General features: G+C 39.1%; 2 protein-coding genes across 4 annotated transcripts in view; one reads left to right on the forward strand and one right to left on the reverse strand.

Annotated features, from left to right (window-relative positions):
• The window catches only part of FAM114A2 (family with sequence similarity 114 member A2), a 195,184-nt gene that overhangs the window by 127,962 nt on the left and 46,511 nt on the right, over positions 1–20,711 (forward strand). The gene's annotated exons all lie outside the window — the stretch shown is intronic.
• Positions 1,674–20,706, reverse strand: MFAP3 (microfibril associated protein 3). Of its 2 annotated transcripts, XM_010344587.2 has the most exons (4): positions 20,658–20,695; positions 14,198–14,391; positions 9,289–9,752; positions 1,674–6,102 (listed from the first exon to the last, which is right to left on the reverse strand). In XM_010344587.2, exons 3-4 carry the CDS (start codon positions 9,581–9,583, stop codon positions 5,309–5,311), a joined length of 1,089 nt encoding a protein of 362 aa, XP_010342889.1. In that variant the 5' UTR covers positions 9,584–9,752; positions 14,198–14,391; positions 20,658–20,695; the 3' UTR covers positions 1,674–5,308. The 2 variants fall into 2 exon arrangements, with proteins under 2 accessions (XP_010342889.1, XP_010342888.1); XM_010344586.2 differs by lacking the exon at positions 14,198–14,391 and having other exon boundaries at positions 20,658–20,706.

Genomic DNA, 20,711 nt, shown 5'->3' on the forward strand with positions numbered 1-20,711 from the left:
GATGATCTTATCACACACTGCTTGTTACCCACAACCTCCATTCTTCCTTTCTTAATTACAGAAACTCAAACTTTGGGACAATGTGTCCAGTTAAAAATAAACATGCTCCTCTCTGCGGGCTTTCTTATAGCTGCAACAGGTAGCCATGTCTCCTAGTTTTGGCCACTGCATAGCAGAAGTTGGGTTAGGCTTTGGGAAAGCTATCACTTCCTTGATAAAAAGGTGCAAACTCATCTGCTGTGTCCTTTGACCTTCTACCCCTCTCTCCCTGTCTGGAATGTAGACACGAAGCTGGAGGTAAAGATGTGCTGTCATTGCTCTGCCCACACAGGCTTCCTATTGTAAACTCCTATGAGTCTCCATCTGAGGGCTTTTGCTAGTTATAGGATCATGCTGAGCCTGTAGAACGCAGGCTGAAAGTGCCAGGGGAGTTGGTGACCCTGCGAGGAGCCCTTAACTAATGACAGATGGAAGCTGATGGATAAATATCCCAGCTCTCTGGCCTTGAGGTGGGACAATTCCGGGGCAGAGAGCTCCCCGAGGTCCCCAGTGGGCCTGAACACTGGTTGTCCACAGCAGTAAGCCACTCATGAACACATCCTGTGTGGGCTTCCTTTGCTTGTCTCACTTCCCCACTTGCTTACCTTCCTGGGATCACTTCCCAAATAAACTACTTGCATGTGAATCCTTTTCTTAGGAATGTCTTCTGGGGGAGCCCGACCTAAGACATCTTGTGACCTTGAGGATGAAAGCCACACGCTAAGGATAGTGAGGGGTCTAGAAAGAGCTGAGTCCCTGATGCCAGTTCCTAAGTCCCTGCACCAGCCTTGGACTGCCTATCTCTGGATTTGAGAAAAATAAATCTCTTAGCTATTATGATAAGCCACCACAATCAGGTGGCATGCAGCCAAATGCAATTCTGAGGTGTGTGGGAATGTTTAGTTGACCACAAATGCAAATATAGTCATCAGCTGCACAAGGCTACTAACAAAGCTGACACTGGCTGCATGACTAGCCCCTTAACATCGGGTGGTAGATCAGAGCTAACACAGGGTTTGCTTACCAGTTGCTGTATTTAGTCCCTGTGCTAATTCTCTGAGGTTGGCATTATCAATTCTGTTTTACTAAAGCAGAGAAAGGCTGGGGCCCTTGTCCATGGTTACAAGGCTAGGGGTAAAATCACGATTCAAAGACTGCCCTTCCCTCCAAAAAGTTACCCATTTAAAATCATTAACATTGGCTGGGTGTGGTGGCTCATGCCTATAATCTCAGCACTTTGGAAGCCTGAGGGGGGTGGATACCTGAGGTCAAGAGTTTGAGACCAGTCTGGCTAACATGGTGAAACCCCATTTCTACTAAAAATACAAAAAATTAGCTGGGTGTGGTGGTGCACGCCTGTAATCTCAGCTACTCAGGAGGCTGAGGCAGGAGAATTGCTTGAACCCAGGAGGCAGAGGTTGTAGGAGCCAAGATTGCACCACTGCGCTCCAGCTTGGGCAACAAGAATGAAACTCTGTCTCAAAAAAAAAAAAAAAAAAAAAAAAAAAATCATTAACATCAAATTCTATCAAACATACAAATGAAATATACTCTATAGAAAATTTTAAATATATACTCCACTGAACATTTAATAAATTATATTAAAGTATGACTTTAAAAAAGAGGAGACAAAATTATAATGCAAGTATTTATTAAAATGCTGACCATTTAAACATCATCTGAATTATATGAAATACTTATTTACTTTTGTGAAATGTGTAAATGAGAATCTAGGAGTTTCTATGTAAAGCTGAGCATTTTCAACGTTCTCGGCCTAGATGAGAAAAGAATGCATTCTCTTACGCAGGGAATATTAATACAATACACTTGGGTTCTAACTGCTGGTGTGTGATGAGGCTAGCACCCATGACTGGCTGGGCTCTAGAAAACAAGCATGCAGTGCTCCTGTGTCACATGGGACCCAAGAGACAAAAGGCTGATCTAGGGTGAAGCTACATGCAGAGGGTGAACAGGACTATACCAATAGGCTCATGGGTCTGGAGGAGCAAGGAAAGCCATGCACAGATATTGCTTTGACCTTAAAATATTTGTTAAGTGAGGCAAAAAAGAAGCCAGGAGTCTTCTCATGTTCATTCCAGGTCAGCAATTTCCAAGATATCTGTATCAAGGTAATTGGTAGAAAATATAAATGTGTGCTGGCCCTGACTCAAGAATTAAACCATCATAACATATACATACACAATTTGGAGGACAGGCAGTTATCAAACAGCCTATAAACTCAAGTGGAGCATCAGCTCAACTGGTATCTGGCTTCAGCTGGTAAGGAATCATAAAGATGTTCAAATGTTGATATTTGGTGAATGTATTTCACAAAGCTACCATTTCATAAGGACAATAAGGTTCGCTATATAACAATACATGAACAAAATTTACAAGTGAGATGACAGAACTATTTAAAATATATTTTAAAGGCATTTTTCACTAACTATAAAATCCAGTGAGATGAAAAGGTAATTACACTACAGTTACAATCGAAAGACTTTTAGACTGTAGTTGAAGTTCAAAAGGTTAAGGATTTTACAAAGAGATAACATGAGACTTAATTATATATTAAGAGTTATTTGATTAGAAACAGTAAATATTAGTAAGTGTAATTTTCTTCCTCTTGAAAACTAGCTTTACGAAGTAATATCAACTCCAATTAAATTTTGACCTACTTTAATTCCTCATCAATGGCACCATAAGCTAGTACACTCAAAGTAAACCAGTTACTCTGGGTCACCAAATTAGGCCATTCCTATGTTTCTAAAATAAGCAGGATACGATGGAGTAGCCTGCATTTAGTTACTAGTACAGTTTTGTGCAAACTTACAGATTTTAAAAACATTTTCTCTATTTTTCCAAAGTTCTGTGTCTTAGGACTTTGATTATTAAACATATCTGCCTTAGGGTTCCAAATAATAATGTCTCCTATGAGAACATGTCGGGTAAAACCATTCTCTAATTTGATGAGCTACATTCTAAGAGATTACTGCAAATCTGCCATGTTAGGACAGGGTTGAAAGCACTATCTGAAATCTGAGGGATGTTTAAAGTACTGACCCCAGACAAGGGATTAAAAATTTTTTTTGGCCAGGAGCAGTGATGCCTGTAATTCCAACACTTTGGCAGGTGAGGCAGGAGGATCGTTTGAAGCCAGAAGTTCAAGGTCAGCCTGGGCAACAAAGTGAGACCTCCCCTCCCCTCCGCACCATCTCTACAAAATATAAAAACATTTAGCCAGGAAAGGTGGTGCATACCTGTGGGACTAGCTGCTTAGGGCTGAAGCAGGATTGCTAGACCCCAAGAGTTGTAGGCTACAGTGAGCTCTGATCTGGCCACTGCACTCCAGCCTGGGTGGACAGAAAAAAAATTTAATTTTTCAAGAGAAACATTGTGGGAAGGGAAAAAGTGTTCCACAATCTAGGATATGTACAAGAGCCTTTGCTCTCATAGCCAAATATATGAAAACAATTTTCCTTAAAGAAATACCAGTCTATGAGCCAAGGCAAGCTTTGGCTAGATGATTGGTTAGCTTTTATTTGGCTCCAGAGGTTTCCATGGAAACAGCCTGAAACACACAAAAGGCAGCATTATCATCTTTATCCATGATGCCATCTGATAAAACTGCACATTGATTCATTCATGCTATTCAGAGCAGACATATTACTTCTGATAAGCCTGGACAAAGGGAGGCAGGGAGTTTTATCTGGTCACACTTTGAATTTCCTGTCTTCCTCTGTTTGAAACCTTAAATTAAAATCCTGATAAAAACTCCTCTGAACATTTCCCTCAGGAGCCTCTAGCTGAAGTAATGGTTCAATAATCGGGACAATGAAGAAATGTGAAGCCCCAAATGGAGCTCCACTGCCAAGTTCTTAAAATTATATGGCACCACGCTTCCTGTAACTGAATACATTGTTCTGAAGAGTATTTACAATTCCATTATATCAGATCTCAGCTAGGCAAGAAATGCCACCTTAAGTGTTTATTATATACAATTGAATCAGGTGGCATCATCCATCTTTTTTCTTCCTCTTGATGTCTAGATACGTTGTGCGTTTAACATAGTAACGTACCCTCACAATTATCCAATCTTATTTCAGGTTAGTGCTTCTTGGAAAGGCTACAAAAGCAGCCATAACTCAGAATTATGTATCTGAAGTAAACAAAAATAAAAACCTCAACAACAAAATATAAACCAAACAAACAAGATAAAGACACATGTAACCTATAGCACCATACTTAAGACCACAGAGGGCAGGAGGTTTGATAGAGGTCTTAAGAGGAATACAGTTCTGGGTTTTCTCCTAGGATGAGATCCCAAATATAGAACCCATTTTTACAGTCCAATACTTTTAAAAAGGGAAAGCCTGAGGTATTCTATTATCAGAAATATCAAAATTCATGATTTACCAGAGACAAATGAATTGACACTGTTCATGTTCTAAAAGCATCAAAGATGTTATTCCTTAGAAACAAATTGCTCACTTTGGAAAATCAGTTGGGAAACCCCTGCTAACCTCAATGAACTACAATGATGTCTCAGTAAGTTAAAAAAACATGATACACCGCCAAGAAGGACCAATTTGCTCATGGAAAGTAGTTTATAAGTGAGCAGTTAGCTCCCTGATATCTGTATGACCATGCAGACATGGGCTACACTGAAAAGATTCAACCTGGCACACATCATTATATGCTCCACATGGCAAAACATCTGAAACCCAGATGCTTTTCAAAACCTCTGTGCATTATGACATTGGTGTGGAAATCTAGATCTTAGCTTAATCCTTTCCAAAAGAAGGGAGTAAAAGTCTGGGAAAAGGTTTACTTAGAGATAAGTGAAGATTTTGGTAATTAAAGGTGTTGGGTTAAGAAGCTATAGAGCTAGAAACAATTTCAGATCTCACCCAATCCCTCATCTTATTGATGGAAAAACTGAAGTCCCAAGATAAGTATCAGATCTAACTAATGGAAGAACTGTGACCAGAAGAGAAACCATGGGACTCTTAGTTCAGTGATTGTCCCATCATGTTTATCTGGGGCTCCTTTAAATCTTAGCATGCATAATTTAATCGAGCTCTAAGGAAAATGACCAAAAGTATCAAATAGGAAAAATGCTGCCTTTTAAGGAAGATTATGGCAATTCATGTTCTGATGTGCTTAATATGAACAAAGGGAAAACTCCAGTCATCGATGTTACTTCTAAGAAACAGGTTCCTTTTCTGAGAGCTGATTTTCTAGGTACTGGGTTACGGCAGACTGTAGATTACAGCTGACAGTTTTCATATGCTCCATCTTTGTAGTTATAGTTAGATTCTGCAGATCCTATATCATCAGGCGGGCTGAAATGACCGCTGCCTTGAGACTCTGTATCAATACTTTTGGTTTCTGACTGAAGGTGGACAGAAACCTGAACTGCTATCTCCTGGCCTTGTTCATTCAGAGAGCCATCATCTGAATCTCCTCCTGGTGAATTACTCCGTCCCATCTCTGGGTTAATGACATAGATGCCACCCTGAGCATTCAAGGCAGGTCTCTCTTTAATTCTTTCGCCCAGGTCATCAGGGTCATCCACTCGCACAGCCTCAAACATCTCCTCAACAAAGGCTCGACAGTTTAGAATGAGAGGTGGAAGAGGGACACTTCTTGCCAGTTCTTCAATATAACGAGCGAACTCCATGGTCTTAAATTGTGTGACTTTGGCGAGCTCCAGAGTTTTGGCTGAGGTAATGATGGGGATGCGTTTTGCAATCTCAAAAGCCTTCTGAAGTTTCTCAGCCCCTTCAGTTCTAAAGAACTCATTGATGGCCTTCTCGGTCTTGCGAAGATGGCTGCTCATCATACACAGCCGTGTGACATTTAAGATGAGTGTGATTGTAAAGGCAATCAGGCAAACAATCATGTAATAGACACTCATGTCTCCCGAGGTGAAGATAACACGTAGGGTGACAGAGTAGGAGGCACGAATTGGAGAGGTGACGAAACAGGTATAGAGCCCACGGTCATCAAAGGCTACATTGGTGATGTTTAGGAAGTTATCAGAAACCAACCACTTTCCACCTGATAATTGAACAGGAATGAAAAAAAAAATTACAGCACAAAGATTATTACTAATTATGCCAGCTGCCTTATCAATATTCCACTTCTTCATCAAGAACTTTAACTCAACTGATTTGTTAGATTCTACTGTTTGTTTAAATCATGTAAAAAAAAAAAAAAAAAAAAAAAAAAAAGGGCAGATTGTCATGCCCAGAGTCAGAATTTAATTAGCTTGGAACTTAAAAGAAAATCAAGATCTTCCTTCATGACACTAATAATTGACATAGCTTTCTTTTCACTGCTAGACGTAAAAAGCCTGTGAAACAGGTATGTCTACATAATGCTAAACGACTAATCATAAACAAGCTTACAGTTTATACATATGTGTGTGTCTACATCACAATTGCGACCAATACATTTTCATATACCATGAGGGTATGTGAAATACAAAACAATGGTTTAAAATAATGGTATTTAAAATTCTTATGAGTAATTTTTATTTTCTTCTTTTAACTGTGTTTGCTCACTTTCCATAGTGGACTTATTTAACAAGAAAAAATTATTTAAAAAAAACCTGGCAATTTAATGCATTTGTTCAATTAGCTGCCTAATCTGGCATGCCTTGCACGTATCAATTTTTTTTGTTGTTGTTGTTAAGAAACATTTGTTGATGGTGATATCTGGATTTTCCAGCAAGAGTGACAGAAGCACAAGCCAAAAAATACATCTCACAAGTCAGGGTAAATGAAAAGCTTGGCAAAAGGAATAAAGCTGCCCTTAGGATGCCTATGCTTCTTTCTATTTTCAACGTAAAACATACTGCCTCTCTTCCACACGTGAAGGTATTTTCATTCAGGGAACATGTATACAGAACTATACAAGAGTAAGTAAAGTAAAGCATATTGACTACCCATCTTGATTCAACATGCTTCAATAACTTGGTTCTGCTTGCATAATTCCTACTTCTGCAATACATTCCCAAAGCACTCTGTGCTTTAACTATGAAAGGCATTCAAAGATGGGATGGATGGGCTAACCTGCAGTGTTATGGATGCATTCCTAAATGCATTCACTAGAGGTGGTGTCCCAGGGGAGCTTAGCCGACTGCCTGTTAAGCATTACTTGAGTGCCCAATCTTCAAAATCTCTTTCATCCCCAAGATTCTATGGTTCTGGATTATTTTAATGGCACATAAATTAGTAAGCACTTTGGATTTTGTCCATTTTTATCATCATCAAAACTTATCTCAACCCTACAGCTATTAATATATTTGAGAGCCATCACTTCACTAATAGAAAAAGAGGAGGAAAACATGTAGTTGTGAATATAGCAATTATTCCATAAGCTTCTGTTCTATAAAAAAATGAATGAAATTCATGTTTCATTCCTTTCCTATGAAAAGGACGCCATTTGAATTCAAGGTATGATGAACTGCCAAGACTCCATTCATCAACCATTGCACTACAACCACAATATAAACTCTCCAGCTCACTTGCTGATAATAGCTCAAGATTTATGAACCTTATACTAGACTGACATGCTCTTTAAACTCCTCTCACTTGAGATTCATAAAATTTAATACAATTTTCCAGAGCTGCTGCTGAAAGCATCAATGATAGATGTTTTCAAAGTAAAGGCAAAACAGAAAAATAAAACTGCCATTCCACTTGGCTGGTCTTGTCTTAACCTAAGGCTTTGTTTATACAGTCAGTTTACAGTGATAACACTGAATGAATAATTTAAATCTCAGAGATGTTTTGTCAGGATGTTGTAGAGCCCAGAGAAGATGAGAGTCTGATTCAGTGGGTCCAAATATGAAATCCCAAATCACGTTCAAAGTACAGTATAAAGTATATTCCAGGTATCACTCTAGATATTCTAATTCAATAGTTCTGTATTTTAAACACGCTGATTAAAAATACTCTGCTCTTTCTAACAGTTCAAACTCTTCAATTTCTTGGTGACTAGTCACTCAGTCTATAGAAGATTAAAATATTTACTGCATATGTCTGAAAGAAATATCACCTGTCTCCTTTTGTATTTTCCACCCTAATATGAATAACCAAAATCCCTTTAAATTTCAAAAGGCTATGCTGTCTTCCTAACACAAAAATTTCTGTAAGTGTAGCTTGTGGGGATCTTAGAATTTAATCTTCATCCCTTTGGCAATTATTTCATGGTGGTTTCTTTTTGAGGTCCATTATAACTCAAGTATTCATTGATAAGATCTTTATAACAGAACACTGGTTAGGGAAATAGTAGTCTGAATTAAGACAGATCTATGAATGGCAAAATTAAGTAAAAATCTGTCAAAAAGTAGACCTTGCACACATTATCACTATGTTTATGTGATTTTTAAGACTGAACAAAAAACGCAAGAAAATTTCCTCTTTTCAAGTAAATTAAGGTATAGAATGGAAAAAAGTGAGTTAGTAGGGCTTACAAATTCCACAGTTCCCTTCTAATTCTCTGAGACCCAACATCAAAGTTTTATGTACAGATTGATACTCATTTTCAAAAATGTCCTGGATTTCCTCTAAAATTTATAGTAACTCATTTCAGAGTAAAACTTTTTTTATTTACAACAAGTTTTCTTACGTCTAACTAAAACCGTTCTTGGTGTATTCACACAGGGCTACCACACTGTACTACTGACAGAGTAGCTGAGGTGAAGGGTGCTCCTGGAGTTCTGTAGTGCACCACCTGCACGGCTTTATGAACATCTTTTAAACTCATATATTTTTTTTGTTCTTCTGGTTAAATAATTATACAGGTATTGATCGACTTACGACCTTTGCAACTTACGACCATTCGACATTACGACCATAATCGCTAGCCACGACTGCTCCGCGTCTGGCAGCGCAAACGTTGCCCAGCTGGGCATACGACAGTGCGGACCAGCTTCCGGCAGCACTACCATCTCCATGTGCACCATTTCAACTGTTATCCCAGACTCGGTACAGCAAACTCAACTTACGACCAAATCATGTTACGACCGGTCTGTCGGAGCCAATCGTGGTCGTAAGTCGAGCACTAGCTGTAATACTTTGTTTTTTCTGATAGGTATAACACTCCAGACCTTTCAAATGTTTTAAACGATTCATCTTGGCACCTCATCTTTGATATTTCTTAAGTGTTAAAGACTATGAAGACAGTAAACAGGAAATGAGTAATCTCGATTAATTACACCCTAATTTACACAGTTACCTCTGCCTCGGCCATCCAGTTGCTGTCCTTTTGAATTGTGCCAATGAACATCTTCATAGTGACTGGCCGTGAGAAGACACTCAATTGAAACACTAGTTCCCTCTTTGGCTATGATGACATCATCATCTGAGTGCGAACTTGCTGAGAGTTCAAAGCTTGAGGGAAAGGATGCATTATAAGAACTATGATTTGCTTCCAGTGAAACCATTTGGTTGAAGTCCACATCTTCCAAAACGAAAGCAGCTGGCACAATAATACTTGCCACTAAAGTGAATAAGCAAAAATGTAGCTTCATGGGAAAATGGAAGAAAATCTTGTTTAGATTTGGAGAACTCAAAAACTTTTACACTACAACAAGAGCACAGTAGGTAATTTATTGCTTGGTAGAGAAATTTTTCAAACAAGTGGTAGATCCAGTTATATTTTCTAGTCTTCGAGATCAAAAGATGTGAGTGGAGAACAACCTAAAAGAAAGCCAGATATAAAGTTTAACCAACAGAGACTCATAATGGGGTGAAACTCTGTATGTTCGAGAAATGAACAGATGTGAAATGAATTAGAATAATTGGTGCTGACATTGGGGAGTAATTAGAGAATAGTACCTAAAAATCTCACAAAGAGACAGCAGAAAAAGCAATGAATTGGGAAATAGCAGACCTAGATTTTGGTCCTAGCTTTGCTACTAACTAGCTGTATGACCTTGGCAAGTAACATTCTCTCTGGGCTTCTGTTTCCTCATCTGTCAAATGAGGGACTGGATGAGATAATCTCTAAGGACCCTTCCAGTTCTGAAATGCTATCATTCTATTTCGTTCTGACAAATTTTATGCAACAGGGAGCCAATGAAGGCTAAAATATTTATCTGAATGATCTTTTATTTCAACCTGTACCATTACCATCTGTTGTTATATCAATAATGTAAATCAACTGGCATATCATAATCATAACCATGGAGCTCACAATTTGAATAATTCAAGTATATAGTTATAAATAATGCAGGGATACTTGAGGCTTTTTTTTTTTTTTTTTTTTTTTGAGATGGAGTTTCGCCCTTGTTACCCAGGCTGGAGTGCAACGGCGCGATCTCGGCTCACCGCAACCTCCGCCTCCTGGGCTCAGGCAATTCTCCTGCCTCAGCCTCCTGAGTAGCTGGGATTACAGGCACGCACCACCATGCCCAGCTAATTTTTTGCACTTTTAGTAGAGACGGGGTTTCACCATGTTGACCAGGATGGTCTCGATCTCTTGACCTTGTGATCCACCTGCCTCGGCCTCCCAAAGTGCTGGGATTACAGGCTTGAGCCACCGCGCCCGGCCAACTTTTTTTTTTTTTAAATATTGGGAAGAAAACTACACTTATTGCATACACTTAGAGGTATTGACTTCCAAAGCTATGGAACCTCCCTCATGGCAAGAATGTTAGACAACAGAATTTTCCTTTAATAGTTTCTCTAATACCAAGAGACAAAGTACAGTGTATTTAATAGTTTGTGAGAATACCAAATTTCTAGCTCAAACTCTGTAAACTAGCTAAGGGAGGAGTGGACAGCTTAAGTGTCTAGTTAGTAAAAATGTAAATATAAAACTACGGGGACAGATTGTTAAACAAATTTAAAAGAAGAGCAAAATATGAATAAAAGGCAAAATAACAACCCAGTCTAACAGTCTATGTACTTATGATCACCTTCCTGGTAATTTGATTCCCGCTTTAAGCTACCGACTTGCAAAGAAAAATTTCAACTTTTATTTCTAAAAATATGGGATGAAATACCTAGCTTTATGTCTTGTAAAGTCCCAAGATAATTAGTTTTGGAAACGACATTTACTCTCTTTTATACTTATATGAAGTATGCTTGATCACAGAACATAAAAAGCAATGAATCACTGTATTTGGCCATTAAGCATCTCAAAGTCTAAATTATTATATGGTGTGAATGTCATTTAATTTTCATTAGCCCTTGAAAGGATGGTTGAATAGTGATGAATACTTGTCCAAATCTTTAAAATTTAAGGATGGAGTATATAGAGTAAAATAAAAAACTTCAGACTTTGGCTATACATGACACACTAAACATGTTTATTTTCATATCCTCCTAAAACCCCACTAAAAGGACACTAAAGGAAATGAAGACTTGGGCAGTGAGAGGGGAGTTTGGAAGTAATATAATCTAATTGATTCAGTGGACAGTGATTTACTTCTTACTATATGCTACAAGTTAGTAGGAGAATCTAGCTTAGAACACCCTCTCTTTTTTAGGAGGGGTGATGGGCAGAAGCAATGGAAATAACATTTACTGAATGACTGCCATAAGCCAAGCACTGTGCTATGGGCTTGACAGGTAAGCTTCCAAGTTATTTTTCATTACAAGAGACACAGCAATTGGAGGACATAATTGTGTACAATAATAATAACTAGAGCTTATTCAGTGATAACCATTGCCAGACTCTATGTTTTATATATGCTACCTCATTCAGACTTGGCAATATCCTGTGAGAATAGACTCTGTTATTTTCCCATTTTAAAGATGAAGGTACTGAGGCAGTGAGATTAAGTCATTTATAAAAGTTGCAAGGCTGGTTAGAGACAGAGATTGTATTTGAATCCTATACTCTGAACCTCTCTACTGCCTGCTTAAGGCTCTGAGCTGGAGGCTTGCTTGCTCTTTGTAGTAAAATCAAACCAAAACCAAAAGCCCCCCCCACAACTCCAGTTTATTTGAATACCATCTCATTTCTTATCCTGCCATCTCCTTTCTTTCCACTCTTCCCCACCACTGAGTTTAGGTTGGAGGGATACATTTTCATATATTCAACAGTATCTACTGAGCATCTACCATGTGCCAACCTACTGCCCTAGAGACACTGTCTCAGCCCCCACAAAGCTCAGTGTGGCAGATGATGGACACTAACTACATACACACGAAATATACTCAAATGCTACCCAAGGGAAAATACAGATGCTACAGAAGGACCCAACATGGGGCGTTAACCTCATCATGAAAAGTCTGAGAAAGTGAGGGGTGCAGCAGGACCTGAAGAATAAAGAGGAATAAAAACTGGAAGGAAAGCATTCCAGGTAGAGGGCCAGGGGACAGGGAAAAAGCAGAGGGGTCACTGGTCAGGAGTTGTTCAGGAAAAAGAGCTGAAATTGTGGTGAAGAGAAGCGGTGGCCAAAAATGCCGCACCTGATTCCTGATTCTGGAGGAGTCAAACTGGAGATAGACTCCAGAAGCTGCAGTGGCTGAAGTGAGTGAGGGAGATATTTGTCCATGATGAAGAGGTCAAAGAACTGAGAGGCTCAACTGTGGGCAGATCACCTGAGGGTATGGTCACAACCCCCCAGGATCAAGGTAGCTTGTGTAGAAGAAACTGGAAAGAAAGGAAGTGGACTCAGTCTTCCTGCTCTGAGATTCAGGAACTTCGGCAGAATGAACAGCCATCACAGGCGAGGGCTGCAGGGCAATCAGTGTCCTCACCAACACAAGGCTTGGCAAAGCATAGCGGCCACATGGAATTGTCTTCCCACAAACTTCCTGGGCCTCCTATGAAGGCCTAGCTATTCCTCCCACATAAATTCAGAGTATAGCTGTATAAAGGATGGTTTCTTCCTCACCCAAAGCCCTCCCACCTACCTTAGTCATCTGGTGCTGGTATATGCTGCTCTGTCCTGCTAGGCAGTCTATCTCATCTCACCTACGAACCCCTTAAGAACAGGGCCTATTATTTTTTATTGCTATACGTCATAACTAGCACATGCTCAATAAATATTGATGGAGATTAGTTTAAATTTACTTCACTATGTGACAGATCTTTATAAATTGAATAATGTTATGCAACAGGGATTATAAGTGTTTAAACTGATACACAGTTACCTATTACAAATTCTGAGACAAAAACAGTCAATGCTAACAATCTTGAAAGGCCTTAAAAGTACCTAATTAAAGGCATTCTTCTGACTCCTAACCACTGACATCTTCATTTACCATCCTGTCCTAGAAGATAATGGTAGGAATAAAAGATCACCAAGTCCAGAGTTTCCAAACCAGGTTGAATATCACAATTGCCAGGAGAGTTTTTTAAAAACATAGATTCCCAGGTCCCACCCCAGAACGAGTGAGTAAGAAACTCTGTGTTTGCACCTTGGAATTTATGACTTTTAATTGGCTCCCTGGGTGTTTCTGAGGCACTGGGTTCATGTACTGCATCTAAAGGTCACTAATACAGTTCCTCATTTCCTCTGCAACTGACCTGCAGAATGGTGCTCCAGGCTATCTGAACAACTTCAAACAAGAGAGATATAATCACTCACATCAATTCTAGATTTAGATTACTCTGGATCAGCATAATTGAACATCTCTAATAAAAGCAGGGTAGCTGAGAGGTTCAGAGTATAGGATCGAAATACAATCTCTGACTCTAACCAGCCTTGCAACTTTTATAAATGACTTAGTCTCCTCATCTTTCATAAATGCCTCCTCAGTCCTCTCATCTTTAAAATGGGAAAAATAACAGCATCTATGCTCATAGGATTATTGCAAAGTCCGAATGAGATAATATATATAAAACAAGGAGCCTTGGCAATGGTAATCACTGAATAAGCTCTAGTTATTATTATTGTTCATGCTTCTTTCAGATATTGTACTAAAATTCACATTTGATAGTTAGATTATTATAAAACACTCAGAATACCATGCGACCACTTAAAAATCTTGGGGGTTAGGGGGAAGGGGACACCATTATGCAATTTTAATCTTAAGTTTAAAATTTCACACTTTTTTCTCATTGCAAATATTTTTGCGATATTATGGAGCATATAGGCATTGAAAACTGAGCTTGGAAGCCAACCATAATGTGATATTGTGATGTGCCCTCAGTTTGTGGTAGAAAAGATTTGTTGTGATCTACTTACCCTCCGTCTCCCCTCTTTGAGCTGTATCCCTATCTTCTAGGGCCCAGGAGGAAGGAAATCCATTGACAGAGTAAGCTAGTAGAATTTTTGTTCTTGGAACTTGGAATTGAGACCCTTGTGGGTCAGGGTCATTTGAGGAAAAGAAGGAGAGTGGGGGCTGAGGCAGTCAGGTTTGGGTCACATACCAGGAGAAGCTGTAAGAAAGGACAAGAAGGATGGGGAAAGGAGAGAGTGGGAAGAGAGGAAGAGAAACAGGGGAAAGAGAGAAACTTAACACATGCTGCTTTGGTGCCTGATAGAATTCTACTTTCTGGTTCTCCTATTTTTTTTTTATTTTTATGAAACACGTTTATTACATTTTACTCAAAATTAAAACCACAAAAGTGAAGATCAATGTGCGAACAACGTAATAAATGGGGGAATGGTTAGGTGAGAGAAAAAAGATTAAGTTCACAAAAAGTGGTTGAACAGTATCTGTGGCTACCAGGCAGTCTTCATCAGAGGTAGTCTCTTCCTTACACAGTGGAGTGTGGTAAGCAAACTGCCCATGTGGCCAAGATTAGCAGTTCTTGTTTTCTACAGACACAGCCATTTGCCTCTACTAGAAGTTTACAGAAACCTAGCAGACAGGATCTAGGAAAACACTGTAAACTCCCTTAAACTGCTCTTAGGCCAAAGGTGGCAGAAGTAGCCTGGTACACTGACATTGTGCCACAAGAGAAAGAGGTTGCATAATACCCTTACACATCCAGTTAATACTGGGCACTTCTTACTCTGCATCAACTGCATTGACTATGATCACTCTGCTCATTCTAGACTAATGACTTTAAAACAACAGCTAAGTCAAGGACCTACTGCGGAAGATGAAGTACAGTAAGTGGTGCCAAGAGTTGCTGAGGAGAATTAGGACACTGTGCTAGAACCTCAAGAATTTATAAACTAGCTTGAAAGACAGGGCAGAAATAGCTAACTATATCTAAGACAATGTGATTGAAATGTCATTGTGCTGTGAATGCAAAAGAGAAAAGATTATTATTATTTTTAAAATTTAAGACAGAGTCTTGCTCTGTTGGCCAGGCTGGAGTGTAGTGGCATGATCTTGGCTCACTGCAAACTCCGTCTCCCGGGCTCAAACAATTCTCCTGCCTCAGCCTCTCGAGTAGCTGGGATTACAGGCCTGTGCCACCACACCCAGGTAATTTTTGTATTTTTAGTAGAGACGGGGTTTTACCATGTTTGCCAGGCTGGTTGGGTGGATTACCTGAGGTTGGGAGAAAAGATGAATTTCTAAGTTTTAGGAATGCAATTCACTTACATGTTTGGGACTTTCTATACTATTAGGCCTGCATACTTTTTACATATGATACTTTATATTTACAGTTATTTGACTTTTATTTCCAATTCTTTAATTTTTCCTCACATATAGATCCTCATATGTAGAATTGTTCACTAAATCAGTTAAATGGGCTGAGGTCTTTAAGGCAGGTATGTTAGATGCCATGGGAGACACAAGAGCACATGCATTTGTATTTGGAAAAAATATACATACATACATATATATATATACATACACATACACACACACACACACACACACACACACACACACACACACATATATATTGCCTGCTGGTCTTAATGCTGTAGCTGACATTTCAAACCCAAGAATAGATTTCAAAAAGGAAAACCTAAGTGTCACCTTCTTGTTATCAGCTAAAAAGTGCTACACTATGTTTGTGGATGAAGTTACTTAGTAAAATTTTATATTACCTTTCTTCACCATTAATAAATAAAGATGCGGGGAACTAGGGGAAGGACGGGGTGGGTGGAGAGTTGGGGAGGGATAGATAACATGGGGAGAAATGTCAGATATAGGTGACGGACAGGAAGGCTGCAAACCACATTGCCATGTGTGTACCTATGCAACAATCCTGCATGTTCTTCACATGTACCCCAGAACCTAAAACGCAGTAACGTATAAAATAAATACATAAATAAAGATGCAACAGATAAGACTCAAGTTTAATCCAACTCCTTTTTCATCTTTCAGGTATACAAAATGTAAACTTGGCTAGGATCATAAAGAATCAGAAATGTAGATGATTTTACCCCAGGAAACCATGCTGAATATTGTCTATATTATTTTAAAAAGAGAGAGAAAAAGAGCCTATAGCTGTCACCCCTAACAGATTGTCTTGTTGCTGTTCCTGCCAACTTCTGAGGGAAAAAATATTTCCATTCTGTTCCAGTTTTCAACGTAAGTAAATAAGGAAGTAATATGGCTGATTTCTGTTCTGGTGACTCAATATTAAGTTGGCTGAGGAAACTGATGTTTGCAGAAATAGTTCTGGGAACATGCAAAGTAGGGAAACACATTGATGACCAGGTGGTATTTTTTTTAAACCTCCAATTATATTGGGATATTAGTGCTTCATTCTCCATAATCAAATGTGTTCTAGGCTGCATTTACGGCTCATCCACTCTTCTCTGCCTGCACTGTCACAATTGGAAAACAGACAAGTTCCTACACCAGGCGCACAAATTGACAAAGCAGCATTCTGAATTGGCAAAGGGGAGAAAAAGCAAATGAAGAGCAGATTGTTAGCACTACCCTATCCTTTGCAAAGAACAAACACAAAGTTGTTCTGCCTAGACTCAAGCATTATTATAGGGATCTGTAACATAAAAAACGTTAGTGATATTCAAACAGAAATCACTATTTTGAGATCCACTTAATGTTTCTAACTAAAGTAGCCTTTATATTCCTAGAAGTATCTTGGAGCCATCACACACCTCATAACTAGCATTTGGTCAGCCTGAACCGAAACTTCAACATATTTTCGGGCACCCAGAGAAACATCATCTGTATTTATTGGAGCTTTGCTTTAAACCCAGATTATTTCAGTTATACCTACAACTTAACCCTGTTTGCCAAAGGTATTTGCTACATAGCTACTGGATGCAAATGACAAAAACGTCAATGAAACAGGCTTAGATTTGTAATCTACCCACACCGTTTTTTCTCCCTCTGTAGACTGAAATATCCTTCACTGTTTGAAACTCAGTATAATTAAAACAGAACTCCTCTCACCCTCAGATCTACTTGTTCAGCATATGTATAGCCTGGATAATAGCCAGACAATTATTCCAGTTTTGCAGTATCAAAACAGAAAGACAATCATGGCTCAGTGGTTAGGAGAATGGGCTCTACAGTTAAACTGTCTGATTCTACCCCTTGGTGAAGCCACAGGCTTGCAAGGCCTTAGTTGTCACATCTATTAAATAACAATAGTATTAACGTAACTGCCTCAGGGTAGTTGTGAGGATATGATGAACTAATGTGGGTAAATTATAAATATATGCTATTGTTATTATTCTACCTATGTTTTGCAGATAAGCCCTACTGTCCCTCTCCTCTGTCATATCCTTTTATCTCACCTCTGTATCCTTTCAATTGCAGAATGGATCTCCTTAACTCGAATCTTACCTCTACAATCTAACCAAACACCGTGACACTCAGAATTGGTCCTAAACACAAATCTGAGCAATTCAGGGTAATTTTACAATCTACTGGTGATTTCTCACTGCCCATGAGATAAGCTTAAAATTCCAATCTGGTATCTATAATTCTCCAAGATTAGATTCAGGTAGCAGAACAGAAAGGCATGAGAAGCCCAGTGGTGCACCTAAGCACAATAATTGCTTGTAGGAGGAATGAATGGATTTAAACATTAAGTCTGGTCTTTAGCTGTACCTCTCACAGATTAGCTATGATGTGCTTAGTTTCCTTACCTAGAGGTTATCATTATCATTCCTTTCTTTGCTTAAATCCTATAATCTACCCAGCTTTCCTGCCACAGCTCTAACCTTCAACTATGCTTGTTTTACTCTCCATTCTCTCTAAGTAACATTTCACCTTAACGTTCTGGATCTAGTTGTTCCTTTTGCTTAAAAATCTTTCTGCCCCTTTCCATCAATATCTTTCTGGGGGAAACTGTATCCTCTTTATAATATTTAACTTTAATTTCATTTTATTCAGGAAGCCCTTTCACATCTACCGTCTTGACAGATGAGTTTTTTTTTTTTCTCTGTCAGTCACCTAACACATTGAGAGTATGCTATTGTAAGACTTATCAGTTTTCCTCTTAGCAGTTAGTTATCCGTTCAAAAGACTGTAAGCTTAAAACCTTCTGTCCTTAGCATTGGGCCACTGCCTGTGGCAAGTGCTCAAAAGTTTGAGTTCAGACACTCATCAACGTGGTAGTCAGAAAGGTGTCTGCTGCAAACTTATTAACTTTCCAGAGCTTCAGGCTCTGGAAACTGTTGATGAAGAGACGTGAAGATAAGGAAAGACACCTCTCTTGGGTTTTACTAGCAGAACACTAGAGAATTTGACTGGTTTTCTCACTCTGTAATTTTTTAGACCATTATATAAAATTCATCGGTGGTGCGTGTTAAAGATGCAGATTTCTTGGCCCCACAGACTTACTGAATTGGGATATCCAGGGGATGCCTGGGCATCTGCTGTTTTGTTGTTGTTGTTGTTTTTGAGAGGAAGTCTCGTTCTGTCACCCAGGCTGGAGTGCAGTGGCGAGATCTTGGCTCACTGCAACCTCCGCCTCCTGGGTTCAAGCAATTCTCCTCTTCAGTCTCCCGAGTAGCTGGGATTATAGGTGACCACCGCCATGCCTGGTTAATCTTTGTATTTTTTTAGAGACAAGGTTTCACCATCTTGGCCAGGCTGGTTTTGAATTCCTGACCTTGTGATCCACCCACCTCAGCCTTCCAAAGTGCCAGGATTACAGGTGAGCCACTGCACCCCACTGGCATCTGCATTTTTAATGTGCATATAATTTTACTGATTTACAAATCAAACTCATATTTCTTTTACTGTCATGACAATACTGTAATTCAGTGATTCTCAAAGTGTCGTACAGGAACTCCTGGGTGTCCCTGAGACTTTTTCAAAACAATTTACATAGTATTAGAACATATGCCTTTTTCACTTTGCAGTCTCACACAACATGGTGCAATTTTCCAGAGGTTGCATGATGATTGGTATTGTAAGATAATGAAGGTAGAAGTTATGAAAATCTAGCTGTCTTTTATTTAGCTAGACATTAAAGAGATTTGTAAAAATCCATTGCCATTCTCAGTAATTTTTTGTTTTGGAAAATATCCTTTATAGAAATGCTATTTGTTAACATATAATAAGTTTATTTTAAAATGAATAACTTTTTTTAAAGTTGTTTTCTAAAATAGTAAATGTTGATAGCTATTATATATATAAACAAAACTCTGAAGTTCTCAATAAATTTTAAAGCATAAAAAAATTCTAAGATCAGAAAGTTTGAGAACTGCTGCTATAATTATCAGCACCATTTAAAAAACAGGTGGTTTCTCAAGATTCCATACTTTCGCTTCAAATTCTATGCAGTTTCCATTACGACAGAAAATCAGAGGAAATGATCCATTTTATATTTAAACGGGTTTTTATTTGTTTTTTGGAATTTTAACAAGCTTCCAGGTGATACTGATGAACCTAAATTTAGAGAACCATTGTCAAAAGCAAAGGAAAACATCTGAAGTTTTAGAAGTGACAATTACCCTATCTGGACATTAAGATGATAATTCCAAGGGCATTAAACAAAGTTGGAAAACGTCAGTTCTTAAAAGGCTAAGTCCCTTCACTTCTCTGGGATTCCATTTTTCTAATCTGCACAATAAGATTGATTTTAATGTCTTCCTAGCTCTGTCAGTCTGGATTTCATGCATTTTCACTGCTCAAGGGCAACAGAAGAGCTGCATGTTTCTGATGAGGGCCCAGGAGTAATCTTAAAAGTCATAAATAAGATCATGTCATTCATCTGCTTAAAAACCTTCAATAGCTTTCCACTGGGTTCCAAATAAAAATCAAACTCTATCCTTGCTCATAAACCTTCAAGATTTGGTGCTCAAGTCCCTGGCATCATCTCTCTCCATTGTCACCTTGTTCCTCTGGCTCTAGCCAGTGATCTTTTGTCTTTTCCTTGACTTTGCTAAGTTTGTTCCCACTATTATGGCCCTTGCACGCACTATTCTCTCTGCCTGAAATGCTTTACTCCAGATTTTCATACGGCTTATTACTCTCCCACTTCCGTATTACCCATTCTAAATTTCTTTACAGCACTTACTGCCACCTTAGATAATCCTGTTTGTTGACTTGTTTATAGTCTGCTTTGCGCTCTAGAACGTCAGCTGCTTGAGAGCAGGGTCCTTCTGTTGGTTCACTGATGTGTCCCTGGACCCCAGGGCAGTGCCTGGCAGGTAATTGGCTCTCAGCAAGTGTTTGATGACTGAACTCCCGCACTCAGGCCAGACTTCGCCTCTTGCACTCCCGACCCCGAGCCACAGGCTACCACTCACACCTCGGCGCTCCTAGAAGCCCCCTTTTAAGGACCCCAACGAAGCCGTCACTTACCTAACCATCGCCGAACTCCTTCCGGCCCCAGCGGCTTCCTAACCCGGAAGTTTT

This window comes from Saimiri boliviensis, chromosome 1 (genome assembly GCF_048565385.1).
Source record: "Saimiri boliviensis isolate mSaiBol1 chromosome 1, mSaiBol1.pri, whole genome shotgun sequence".
Lineage (NCBI taxonomy): Eukaryota > Metazoa > Chordata > Mammalia > Primates > Cebidae > Saimiri > Saimiri boliviensis.

Coding starts and splice junctions, on each gene's coding strand:
- MFAP3 (XM_010344586.2), bottom strand. CDS start 9,583: ATGAAGCTACATTTTTGCTTATTCACTTTAGTGGCAAGTATTATTGTG. Junction 6,103..9,288: donor ACTGGATGGCCGAGGCAGAG/GTAACTGTGTAA, acceptor TTCAATTATCAG/GTGGAAAGTGGTTGGTTTCT.